This window comes from Amblyraja radiata, chromosome 1 (assembly GCF_010909765.2).
Source record: "Amblyraja radiata isolate CabotCenter1 chromosome 1, sAmbRad1.1.pri, whole genome shotgun sequence".
NCBI classification, from domain to species: Eukaryota; Metazoa; Chordata; class Chondrichthyes; order Rajiformes; family Rajidae; genus Amblyraja; species Amblyraja radiata.
In genome coordinates, this window is record NC_045956.1 from 110,683,955 (window position 1) to 110,697,814 (window position 13,860).

The 13,860-nt window shown below is 40.9% G+C and overlaps 1 protein-coding gene across 8 annotated transcripts in view; it reads left to right on the forward strand.

Annotated features, from left to right (window-relative positions):
• Positions 1 to 13,424, forward strand: part of exoc1 (exocyst complex component 1) — a 68,287-nt gene extending 54,863 nt beyond the window's left edge. For 6 of the 8 annotated variants that reach the window (XM_033028953.1, XM_033028960.1, XM_033028979.1 and 3 more), the window contains 5 exons: positions 229 to 466; positions 8,863 to 9,046; positions 9,146 to 9,345; positions 10,411 to 10,605; positions 11,326 to 13,424. In XM_033028953.1, the coding sequence (XP_032884844.1) occupies positions 229 to 466; positions 8,863 to 9,046; positions 9,146 to 9,345; positions 10,411 to 10,605; positions 11,326 to 11,478 (970 nt within the window). In that variant the 3' untranslated portion in view covers positions 11,479 to 13,424. The remainder of the gene's footprint in view (positions 1 to 228; positions 467 to 8,862; positions 9,047 to 9,145; positions 9,346 to 10,410; positions 10,606 to 11,325) is intronic. The other 2 variants (XM_033028995.1, XM_033029011.1) reach the window with 1 other exon arrangement.
• Positions 13,425 to 13,860: the final 436 nt, after the last annotated feature.

Consider the following 13,860-nt stretch of genomic DNA (forward strand, 5'->3'; position numbering starts at 1 on the left):
TAACATAGAACTAGATTGTGTGACCGATGGCTGGCGTGATTCGGTGGCCCAAAGAACCATTTTATATGGTGTATCTCGAAACAAAACACAACTTCCAGTCTCTGTAATGTTCTATATATTTTTACTTTAAACTGCAGACTAATAATGGAATTTGGGGTGTCAAAAAGTCCGAAAGATGTTTTAAATGTTTAATTATGCGTTTAAAACCCATGTCACTTATGATTGCAGGAAAGAGGAGACCAGCATTATTCGATCAATGATGATTAAAGTTTTCCGCTGCATAGAGCCAGAGCTGAACAACCTCATTTCACTTGGAGACAAGATCGACAGCTTTAACTCATTGTACATGTTGGTAAAGATGAGCCATCATGTTTGGACGGCAGAGAATGTGGACCCTGCCTCTTTTCTTAGTACGACGTTAGGAAATGTTCTTGTGACAGTCAAGAGGAATTTTGACAAGTGCATTGTAAGTAATTATTTTGAAGTTGTATATGTAGCAAATAACCATTTAATTAAATGTGGCTTAACCATATAACCATATAACAATTACAGCACGGAAACAGGCCATCTCGACCCTTCTAGTCCGTGCCGAACACGTATTCTCCCCTAGTCCCATATACCTGCGCTCAGACCATAACCCTCCATTCCTTTCCCGTCCATATAACTATCCAATTTATTTTTAAATGATAAAAATGAACCTGCCTCCACCACCTTCACTGGAAGCTCATTCCACACAGCCACCACTCTCTGAGTAAAGAAGTTCCCCCTCATGTTACCCCTAAACATCTGTCCCTTAATTCTCAAGTCATGTCCCCTTGTTTGAATCTTCCCTACTCTCAGTGGGAAAAGCTTATCCACGTCAACTCTGTCTATCCCTCTCATCATTTTAAAGACCTCTATCAAGTCCCCCCCTTAACCTTCTGCGCTCCAACGAATAAAGCCCTAACTTGTTCAACCTTTCTCTGTAACTTAGTTGCTGAAACCCAGGCAAAATTCTAGTAAATCTCCTCTGTACTCTCTCTATTTTGTTGACATCCTTCTTATAATTAGGCGACCAAAATTGTACCCCATACTCCAGAATTGGCCTCACCAATGCCTTGTACAATTTTAACATTACATCCCAACTTCTATACTCAATGCTCTGATTTATAAAGGCCAGCACACCAAAAGCTTTCTTTACCACCCTATCTACATGAGATTCCACTTTCAGGGAACTGTGCACAGTTATTCCCAGATCCCTCTGTTCACCTGCATTCTTCAATTCCCTACCATTTACCATGTACGTCCTATTTTGATTTGTCCTGCCAAGATGTAGCACCTCACACTTATCAGCATTAAACTCCATCTGCCATCTTTCAGTCCACTCTTCCAACTGACATAAATCTCTCTGTAGACTTTGAAAATCTACTTCATTATCCACATCCCCACCTATCTTAGTATCATCTGCATACTTACTAATCCAATTTACCACACCATCATCCAGATCATTGATGTACATGACAAACAACAGTGGACCCAACACAGATCCATGTGGCACCCCACTAGTCACTGGCCTCCAACCTGACAAACAACCATCCACCATTACTCTCTGGCATCTCCCATTCAGCCACTGTTGAATCCATCTTGCTACTCCACCATTAATACCCAACCATTGAACCTTCTTAACCAACCTTCCATGAGGAACCTTGTCAAAGGCCTTACTGAAGTCCATATATACAACATCCACTGCTTTACCCTCATCAATTTCCCGAGTAACCTCTTCAAAAAATTCAAGAAGATTAGTCAAACATGACCTTCCAGGCACAAATCCATGTTGACTGTTCCTAATCAGACCCTGTTTATCCAGATGCTTATATATATTATCTCTAAGTATCCTTTCCATTAATTTGCCCACCACTGACGTCAAACTAACAGGTCTATAATTGCTAGGTTTACTCTTAGACCCCTTTTTAAACAATGGAACAACATGCGCAGTACGCCAATCCTCCGGCACTATTCCCGTTTCTAATGACATTTGAAATATTTCTGTCATAGCCCCTGCTATTTCTACACTAACTTCCCTCAATGTCCTAGGGAATATCCTGTCCGGACCTGGAGACTTATCCACTTTTATATTTCTCAAAAGTGTCAGTACTTCCTCTTCTTTGAATCTCATAGTTTCCATAGCTACTCTACTTGTTTCCCTTACCTCACATAATTCAATATCCTTCTCCTTGGTGAATACCGAAGAAAAGAAATTGTTCAATATCTCCCCCATCTCTTTTGGCTCTGCAGATAGCTGTCCACTCTGACTCTCTAATGGACCAATGTTATCCCTCGTTATCCTTTTGCTATTAATATAGCTGTAGAAACCCTTTGGGTTTACTTTCACCTTACTTGCCAAAGCAACCTCATATCTTCTTTTAGCTTTTCTAATTTCTTTCTTAAGATTCTTTTTACATTTTTTATACTCCTCAAGCACCTCATTTACTCCATGCTGCCTATAATTATTGTAGATCTCCCTCTTTTTCCGAACCAAGTGTCCAATTTCCCTTGAAAACCATGGCTCTTTCCGATTTTTACTATTTCCTTTCAACCGAACAGGGACATAAAGATTCTGTACTCTTAAAATTTCACCTTTAAATGTACTCCATTTCTCTTCCGCATCTTTCCCATAAAACAAAATGTCGCAATTTACTCCTTTTAAATCCTTTCACATCTCCTCAAAGTTAACCTTTCTCCAATCAAAAATCTCAACCCTAGGTCCAGTTCTGACCCTCTCCATAATTATATTGAAACTAATGGTATTGTGATCACTGGTCCCGAACTGTTCCCCAACGCATACCTCTGCCACCTGACCCGTCTCATTTCCTAACAGGAGGTCCAGCACCGCCCCTTCTCTAGTAGGTACTTCTATGTATTGCTGCAAAAAACTATCCTGCACACATTTTACAAACTCCAACCCATCCAGCCCATTTACAGAATGTGTTTCCCAGTCTATGTGTGGAAAATTGAAATCTCCCACAATCACTACCTTGTGCTTACTACTAATATCTGCAATCTCCTTACATATTTGCTCTTCCAATTCTCGCTCCCCATTTGGCGGTCTATAATACACCCCTATAAGTGTTGCTACCCCTTTCCCATTTCTCAGTTCCACCCAAATAGCCTCCCTAGATGAGCCCTCTAATCTATCCTGCCAAAGCACTGCTGTAATATCTTCCCTGATAAGCAATGCAACACCTCCACCTCCTGCCCCTCCAATTCTATCACACCTGAAGCAACGAAATCCTGGAATATTTAGTTTCCAATCACAGCCCTCCTGCAACCATGTTTCACTGATCGCCACAACATCATACTTCCAGGTGTCAATCCAGGCTCTGAGTTCATCCACCTTTCTTACAATGCTCCTCGCATTAAAATATACACATTTAAGAAACCCACCCTCTCTTATTCTCTGTTTATTGTCTTTTTCTTCTCTCTCCCCTACATTTTGGGTCAGAGTGCTACCATTCTCTGCCTCCTGCCTCACACACTGACTGCTAGCTTTCCCAATTTGAGTCCCTCCCCCCAACCATACTAGTTTAAAGTCTCCCCAGTAGCCTTTGCAAATCTCCCCGCCAGGATATTGGTCCCCCTCGAGTTCAAGTGCAACCCGTCCTTTCTGTACAGGTCGCACCTTCCCCAAAAGAGGTCCCAATGATCCAGAAACTTGAATCCATACCCACTGCACCAGTCCCTCATCCACTCATTTATCCTCCACCTCGCTCCAATCCTACTCTCACTGTCGCGTGGCACAGGTAGTAATCCTGAGATTGTTACCTTTGCAGTCCTTCTCCTTAACTCTCTACCTAACTCCCTAAATTCTTCTTTCAGGACCTCTTCTCCTTTTTTATCTATGTCGTTGGTACCTATATGTACCACAACTTCAGGCTCCTCTCCCTCCCATTTCAGGATTTCTTGGACCCGTTCAGACACATCCCTGACCCTGGCACCAGGGAGGCAAACTACCATCCGGGTCTCTTGTCTGCGTCCACCGAATCGCCTATCCGACCCCCTGACTATAGAGTCCCCTATTACAATTGCCCTCCTCTTCTTTTCCTTACCGTTCTGAGCAACAGGACCGGTCTTTATGCCAGAGGCCCGGCCGCTGTCGCTGCCCCCAGGTAGGCTGTCTCCCCCACCCTTACTCAAACATGAGTACTTATTTTCAAGGTGTACAGCCACCGGGGTACTCACCAGTCCCTGCCTCTGCCCGTTGCCCTTCCTAACTGTGACCCAGTTTTCTGTCTCCCGTGGTCTTGGAGTGACCACCTCCCTGTAACTCCTATCTATGACCTCCTCGCTCTCCCTGAGCAGACAGAGGTCATCGAGTTGCTGTTCCAGGTTCCTAACACGGTCCCTTAGGAGCCCCATCTCGACGCACCTGGCGCAGATGTGGACGTCTGGAGGGCACTCAGACTCCATGACCTCCCACATCTGACATCCAGAACAGTAAACTGCCCTGGCCCTCATTCTCCCCCTTATCCGAATACAATAAAGCCTTACCCGGGATACAAGCCAATCAGCTGCTTCCTCTAGTCCTGTAACGGCTGCTTCCTCTAGTCCGTTCGACCAATCAGAGGCTTCCACCAGCCCCCTTAATTTGAAGTGTGATCTGCGAATGGAACGTTGCAGATTTTGATAGTCCTCCCTCTGTAACAGCTCCCGGGCCTCTGTTGAAACAAGCCCCGCGATGGGTTTTTTAACTCACCACACGAAGGTCGCTCCTCCCTCTGTAACGGCTCCTGGGCCTCTGTTGAGACAAGCCCCGCGATGGGTTTTTTAACTCACCACACGAAGGTCGCTCCTCCCTCTGTAACGGCTCCTGGGGCTCTGTTGAGACAAGCCCCGCGATGGGTTTTTTAACTCACCACACGAAGGTCGCTCCTCCCTCTGTAACGGCTCCTGGGCCTCTGTTGAGACAAGCCCCGCGATGGTTTTTTTAACTCACCACACGAAGGTCGCTCCTCCCTCTGTAACGGCTCCTGGGCCTCTGTTGAGACAAGCCCCGCGATGGGTTTTTTAACTCACCACATGAAGGTCGCTCCTCCCTCTATAACGTCTCCTGGGCCTCTGCTGAGACAAGCCCCGCGATGGGTTTTTTAACTCACCACACGAATTCGCTCCTCCCTCTGTAACGGCTCCTGGGCCTCTGTTAACTCAAATTAACTTACTCTCATGGTTTAAATTAATTTATTAGTAAAGCATGCTTTAACATTAGATAGTCACCTCAAAGTCTTTAGGGGGAAAACTGGTCCCACCAGTACATACAGAACTATTCCTGTTTTATTTATTCCCTGTTACTTTTTGCTGTCAATTCTTTCTGCTGAGCATGTTTTGAGGACACATCCTCAAACGTCTCACTGAGTTAGATCTTTCAAGCTGATCCTGCCCTCGACCACGCTCCATATATTCCAGTTTCAGTTTAGTTTATTGTCACATTTACCGAGGTATAGTGACAAGCTTTTGTTGCGTGCTAACCAGTCAGCGGAAACACTACACGCATTTCCAGAAAGAACCACTAGATAGTGTTTAAGAGTCTGAACGCTCGTCAGTTTTTCCCCATCCCTCGGATATACTGACCTTAACCTTGGCACTCCCACTTAGCTTAATTCAGCATTGTTTGGGAATTATGATTGCAGGAATGGACTGTTCATTAGTTTAACCAGATAAGCCATGGCAGAGTGCAGGTCTATATAATTGGTTTAGATCAAGATCTTTGATTTAGGCTGATTTTCATAGCATTTGAGTGCAAGCAAGTCAGTTCCTTGTTTTTTATGATGTGCAAACTCAAGGACAAAGAACAAAGGACATTTATTGTCACATACACCAATTGGTGTAGTGAAATTTGAGTTGCCATTTGCAGCACACCAATAAAAATAAAACACAACATTAAAGAATTTAACATTGAACATAAAAACATCCCCCCACAATGGTTCCCACTGTGAGGGAATGCAACAAAGTCCAGTCCTCTTCCTCTTGTTCACCCATGGTCGGGCCTATTGAGGCCTCCGCAGTCGCCGTGACGGCGGCCCGATGTTACAGACACTCTCGCCGGATGATGGAGCTCCGGCGTCGGGAGAACAATCTCAGCGGTTTGGAGTGTCTGGAACGGCCGCTTCCTCCCCGGAAACCGCGGCTCCCGAGGTCCACAGGCCGCGCTGGTCAGAGCTCCAACACTGGCGATCTCGGCGAGAGATCCCAGGCTCCGCGGTGTTTAAACCCAGCGCCGCCCCGCAGCTGGACGCTCTGCAACCACAGCTCCGCGATGTAGGAGTCGGCGGTCTCAGCACTCTGGAACTTACCACACGGCGACCCGGGTAAGGCATCGCCCGCTCCGCGGTGGTGCTTTAGCGCTGTGCCGCCGCTGAAGCTGAGGTTCTGGCCGTTGGTAGGCCGTGAGGAGGGGGCGAAGATGCGGCTCGGAGGAAAGCCGCATCTTTGACCAGGTAGGGACTGTGAAATGCAGTTTCCCACCCCCCCCACCACCCACCACCACCACACATAAAAAGACAAGACCTCCAAAACAAAAACTTTCAACACACTAAAAAAATGTTTAAAAGGGTGAAAGGACAAACAGCTGCAGGCAGGGCAGCCATACTCGACGGTGCCCCCACTCGACTCTATTGTGTCCTGTTGAAGATCAAAGTTGCCTCTTAAAACTAGGAATAGAAAACTTTTCATTTAACTATGTAACACATCAATAAGGAATGGCACTTGGAGAGTTTTTTAACGGAACGTTATGGTTTACGATATTGCATTCAATAAAGAAATTAAAACATTTTGCAAGGCTTTAGTGAACAACTATAGGGTTTGAGGCTATATGGCTGAAGCTGTGGAACAAAAAAGGGATGATCACCTTGTTAGGGGTGTACTACACACCCCCAAATAGTCAACGGGAATTAGAAGAACAAATGTACCCGAAGATTGCAGACAGCTGCAGGTCAAATAAGGTTGTTATAGTAGGGGATTTTAACTTTCCCAATATTGACTGGGAAAATCATAGCGTGAAAGGTTTAGATGTGGTGCAATTTCTAAAAGGTGTTGAGAGTTTTCTCCAGCAATATGTAGAGGGACCCACATGTGAGAGGGCAACACTTGATCTAGTCTTGGGAAATTGGATGGGCAAGTGAAAGAAGTGTTCGTGGAGGTGCCTTTTGGTACCAGTGATCACTGTTCGATTAGGTTTAAGATAGTTATGGATTGTCACAGAGAAGGCCAATGTGTTAAAATGCTAAATTGGGGTAAGGCCAACTTTGAGGATATGAGAGAAAGTCTAGCTCAAGTTGATTGGAGCAGGTTGTTTGAGGGGAATGGAACATCCCGCCAAGTGGGATGTTTTTAAAAGTGTTCTGACAAAACGTACCTGTTAGAGGGAAGTGCAAGGCAGGCGAACATAAGGAAGTTTGGCTGACTAGAGAAATTGAGGCATTGGTCAAGAATAAGAAAGACGCATGGGACAGGATAGGCAACTGATCAAGTGCATCCCTGGAGGAGTTTTGGGAACAAAGGAGCAAATTAGAAGGGCAAAAAGGGTCCAGGAGATAGCTCTGACAGATAGCATTAAGAACAACCCCAAGAGATTTTATAAATACATAAAGGGCTAATGGGTAACTAGAGAGTGGAACCCCCTCAGGAATCAAAGCAGTCAAATCTGTGTGGAGCCACAGGAGATGGGCAAGGTCCTCAATGAGTATTTCTCCTCTGTATTTACTGAGGAGAAAGACGGGAGGATGGAGGAACTTGGGGCAGTCAATGGAAGTGTCTTGAGAGCAGTCAGTGTTACGGTTGAAGAGGTGCTGAAGGTACTATTGTGTATGAAGGTTGACAAATCTCCAGGGCCTGATCAGATATATCCAAGAACATTGTGGGAAACCAGAGGGGAAATTGTGGGAGCCCTGGTTGAAATTTACGAGTCCTCTTCAAATACAAGAGAGGTGCTGGAAGACTGGAGGGTGCCTCTATTCAAGAAGGGCTGCAGGGAAAATGCTGGGAACTATATGCCTGTGAGCTTTACATCTGTAGTTGGAAAGTTACGCGAGAGTATTCTGATGGATAGGAAATGCAGGCAAAGGCTGAATAGGGATAGTCGGATGGGCAAAGGCTGAATAAGGATAGTCGGCATGGTTTTGTACGTGGGAGATCTTGCCTCACAAATCTGATTGAGTTTTTTGAAGACGTGACCAAAGAGCTGGATGAGGGCAGAGCTATAGATGTATATATGATCTTCAGCAAAACATTTGACATGGAAGGCTGCTCTAGAAGGATAGATCGCATTGGAATTCAAGGAGCGATAGCTCATGGATAGAAATTGGCTTCATGGAAGGAAGCAGAGGGTGATGGTGGAAGGTTGAGGCAGGGACTATCCCAACATTTAAGAAACAGTTAGACAGGTGCATGGATAGAACAGGTATGGAGAGATATGGACCCAACGCGGGCAGGTGGAACTATTGTAGCTGGGACATGTTGGCCGGTGTGGCCAAGTTGGGCCGAAGGGCCTGTTTCTACACTGTATCACTCTGACTCTATGACTCTTAACAGGTGAACATCTCATGGTTGGACACAGTTCTTTGTTAGTGGCAGCATATGATTTTTTGTGATAAATGATGGGCTCATTAAACAGCAGAAAGTACATATTCAAGTTTCTGCTTATATTTGTCATGAGACTTTGTTTCACCTCAAAAATATACCATCCAATATTTCTAATAGGTCTAAAGTAATTCCGCTAAAATATAAATGATAATACTTGTGCTGTGGTTTTAGATTGTAGGGTTTAGACTTTTAAATGTCAAGGTTATAAAATGTCCAATGCTGCATTAGCTTGTTTGTGTGTTCTTTTAGTGGAATCAAATGAAGCAGATGGAAGACGTGAAAATATCGAAGAAGAGTAAAGTGGGAATTTTACCATTTGTAAGGGGGTTTGAAGAGTTTGCTGAGCTAGCAGAGTCCATCTTCAGATCAGCAGAACGCAGGGGGGACCTGGACAAAGCCTACACCAAACTCATCCGGGCAGTTTACAACAATGGTGATAAGCTGCTAAAATGTGAACTGAATTCACAGAATTAATATCTATATATTTAATATTTTCCTTTCATAATAACTTCGGATGTATTTTTATTATCAGTGGAAAAAGTGGCTAATGAAAGTCAGAAAACTCCTCGTGATGTTGTGATGATGGAAAACTTCCACCACATTTTTTCAACACTCTCTCGCCTTAAAATTGCATGTCTAGAGACTGAAAGGAGAGAAGCCAAGCACAAATATACAGAGCATCTGCAATCTTATGTGATATACTCTCTCGGACAACCTCTTGAGAAACTTAACGTAAGTTTTCTACATTTCACTTGAGGAGAAAGCGTTAACCTTGACCTTAATGTTCCTCAGAAGGATATTCTAAAAATAACAGTAAAATAAAATAGCATAGTATTGTTTTAGTGTTAACTTAGGCCATATGGAATAATCTTAAATGCTACAATTTTCCTTATTTCTTGTGGCATCACAACAAAGGAATCTGGCTGTCAATCATGTGGGACTTTAAGAATCATAAGCAATCAAAATTCTTTGATTCTCGATAAAGTTGAGTATCTATTCCAAAATAAATCGGAGAAACACCTGGAAAACCATAAGCTTTACTGATTTACAAAATATCAACTGTTATTAACAGTGGGAGAAAAGGTGCTGTTCTTCAAAAAGAACACTTGAATGGTTTCAAATATTCCTCTCTCAAATATGAACACAAAGATTTGCCGTGGGATGTTACACAGTATTTGTTTCGAGACTTAAAACAATGTACAGGTGACAAACCTCAATATACAAGACTCATTTCAATTCTCATCATTATTGTCGCAACACTACATTCCGATACAGAGCAACGGGAATATGGTGTTTTACAATGTTATTAAAATTCAGAAAAATATATATAGAACTGGCAAACCTGAATGAAACTAAAAAATCAAATTTTTGAAGTTTTTGTATTTTGTAAAGGTGGAGGTTCTAATAGGACAAAATGTTGTTTTTTTGAATAACTAACATTTATTAGAGTGTAAAACAGAAAAGTATATAGAAGTGTTTGAAAAGTGACCAATTAAAAATAAATTGTGGAGTATCAACTCGAGCTTGCTTTGGGAGAAGAAATCACAATACGCAGTCTCAGTGCTGAAAAACAAGAATGAATTGTTTATTCAAGCATCAGGTCCATAGTTTCTATTGGTCAAACCATATTTGCTGCAAATTATATTCTGCATGATTAACCTTGTGGTTCCTACCACTATTTTCCTAAATATAATTTATTGTTCTGAGAAGAAAATGTTGACAAATTTAGACATTGGAACATTGATTTTTTTTTAGTATACAGTGGTTGTGTCACTAACTAGTTTGTTGTCCATGCAGCATTTCTTTGAGGGAATTGAAGCGCGTGTAGCACAGGGCATCAGGGAAGAGGAAGTCAGTTATCAGCTGGCCTTCAACAAGCAAGAGCTAAGAAAAGTTATTAAAGAATATCCTGGAAAGGAAGTGAAGAAAGGACTGGATAACCTGTACAGAAAGGTGGACAAGCATCTCTGTGAGGAGGAAAACCTGCTGCAGGTGAGTGTTGATGGAATATCTGAATGCCTGCTTCTTTGTATGTCTTGTGTACAAAAAATCCACATGTCCTGGTTTTGCAGTTTGAATTTCTGGAAAGCACTTATTTTTTCCTTGCTGAATACAGTTCAGTGGTAATTTGGAAGAATGTTACTTCCTCTTGCTCCTGAATGTCCATTATGCTAATGCTCATCATATTTCTTCATCATAACATCACCTGCTATTTATCATTTGCACTGTTGATTGATGATTCTTTACATAAATAATTCCTCATTTCTGTCTCAAAAATGTTTTTCATTTGTTTATGCTAGTGGGCCCTTGCCCAGAGTTGAAGAATAATACTCGGGGTTTCCCTTCTCTCTACCATTTCTGCCTCTTGACCTCAAGTGCCTAATGTTGAAAGTTAAATTGCACATTTGTATTTATTTTGCATCTACCTTGATCCAGTCATGTTAAGATTTCCGTCTGTTCAGTATGTGCATCTCTTCTGTGCTTTGTTATCTAATCATGTGGGACTCGCCTTGACATATTTCCGCTTTGAGAGTTGGTGTTGGGAAAAGAACCATAGAGATTTATTATGCAAACAATACACAGGCATTTAAAAAAAAAAGAATGTGTTTGGATTTGTGTCTGGAAAAACATCAATGAAGTATTTAATTTCAGCATGTGCAAATATTTGTTTTCCTCATTGTTACATTCTGATGTTTTTAATTTCCCCCAAAGGTTATGTGGCATTCAATGCAGGATGAATTCATTCGTCAGTACAAGCACTTTGAGGGACTGATAGCTCGCTGTTATCCTGGATCTGGGATTACAATGGAGTTCACCATTCAAGACATTCTGGAATATTTCTCTAGTATTGCTCAGTCTCACTAAAACAAAGCTGTGCATGATAAGTGTGTCCTACCCAACTTTCATAAAATGCTCTTTAATAAATCCTGAAAGAGGATCCTTTTGGTGGAATTGTCATTTAATGTTACCTTAACAATGTCCATGTTCTCTCTAGCACCCCAAGGCTGAGATGTACTGTAACCAGTTTTTCTGGCCTTATTAACTTGTATGCATTATTTAATATATGTTCCAATTAGGGATGCAGATGCTCTGTGGTGTGCTCCTTCATAGGATCAGAGGCTCCAGTTTTAAAAAAAAAATGTAATATATTTTCAAATGTTATGCTATTCTTTAAACAAAATACATTTTTTGGCTCGACATCAAGCGGCAATTTGCCGTTACATAGTTAATCCAATCACAACCTTTGAGTAAAGAGATGTTGATGGCCATATTTTGGTTCTGTAATTTTAAGGAAAGGTTCATAGCTGTTGGAAAATTACTGAGCTTGATTGCATTTGTCAAAGTGAATTTAAGTAAGATTTAGTTTTAGTTTAGAGATACAACACGGAAACAGGCCCTTCGGCCCACTGGAACGAACCAAAGTAAGATTGTTTCCTCTAACATAATAATTGGATATCATATAATAAAATATTGTAAAAATGCTTACCATATCCCAGAAAAAGCAGATTTAGTTTAAAATAACACTTAACTCCAATATGTTAATTATCTTTATCTTCAATTTTCTGTGGAAATCTATTAAACATTAAGCTAATATTTAAGAAATTTTAAATTGACCCAATAGAGAGCAAGCTTTAACAGAATATGTCACCCTTGAGAAACTTAAAAAAAAACAATTTTACAGAAATTCTGAACACAGGTTTCAAAATATTAGTGTAAACTTAATACAGTAAATTTGGAAATTCAAATTTGCCTTTGGAATTAAGCATTGAATTTCACGTCACTTGAGGAGATTCCAAAGCCATTAATGAGCTATTATTTAATTTGCAATGCTAAGCAGAGCAGGATAAATTAAAACTAACACTGGAAATACAGATGCATTAATATACTCACACATGGTAATTCTTGATATTACAAAGATAAAAATTGTCTTCTATTTAACATTTAGAAGATTGTATTGTGTGATGTTTGAAGTAGGCACCTGCACTAATCAATTATAAACACTAATCATGTTGCAAAATATACTAACTGATTTGATTTTGTACATTATTCTGAATGAGTACATTAACATTTAAAATATGTAATAATGCACATTGATGTCAAACAGCAAGAGGTTGTAATTGTATTTCAGCCCATTTACTGGAACTAAGCAATTCAAATGTTAGTGCGAATCTCATGACAGATGTTTAAGATGTATCCTAGATCTAACCTATGGAATTCTTCCTCAGTAAGGCCCTCTCACATAAAAGTGAGATACTTTTGTTTAAGATATGTATGAAACAAGCGTTTATTTGTAATATGCCACATTGATTTAAATCATTTAATAACCTTTGTATGTAGACAGTACCTTATCTTGCAATCACGTGAATGGATATGTTTACTAACACGTCAGGTGAACACTAAAGATGATTTAAATGATCTCCAGTCCATTATATAATGAATTCAGAAAATAACCATTTTTATCAGCATTATGAATTGTGGAAATGAATTAAGTAACACTGAAGAGAATACTGAAATATTTACATTAAGGTGCACATATTATTGATACTGCCCGTGTCTTTATCATGTTCGGCTTGCCTTACAATATAAAATGTTGTACCTTATTGATGCATAACTTCTACTTTATTTAAACCTTTAAAGTTTATTGTTGATAGCTTCCTTCAGCAGACTTGCATCATGTTGTCAATCTATGTAATACGCTCTATCATTTATTTACTCTGTAAACAGTACCATTCTATGAAAAAGCAGATTTTTATTGACTTCGACAATTTATCACTGTATTTAAAACACTCAATAAAATATAGTGAACGTAAGTGTTACTTTAGCCTGTTTTATTTAGCCTGAGTGCAACGGACATTATTTGAAACAGAAAATGCAGAAAATGTATGGAGTAGTAGCCAGAATACACAAAATGCACCACTCGCACATGCAGATTTATATATTTTTTATTATTGCTAATTGCTGCTTGAAATAACTGTCACTTATACCTTTTATACTTTGGAGATTACAAAGAGACGGACTGTAACTATAGATGGGATTTGTCTTGCTTCATGTAGAATATGCTGTGAACAGTCAAGAAGTCAGGCAGCATTTATGGAAAGAAAAAGTCGTTGAAAAAGACAGAAGTGTTGGAGGAACTGTGGGTAGGTGACGTTTCGGGTCGGGATCCATCAGGCTCAAAAAACGTTCATGTTTTGGACTGAAAATCTTCTGGAACGTTCTGATGAAATGTATGTCCTTCAGGCATGG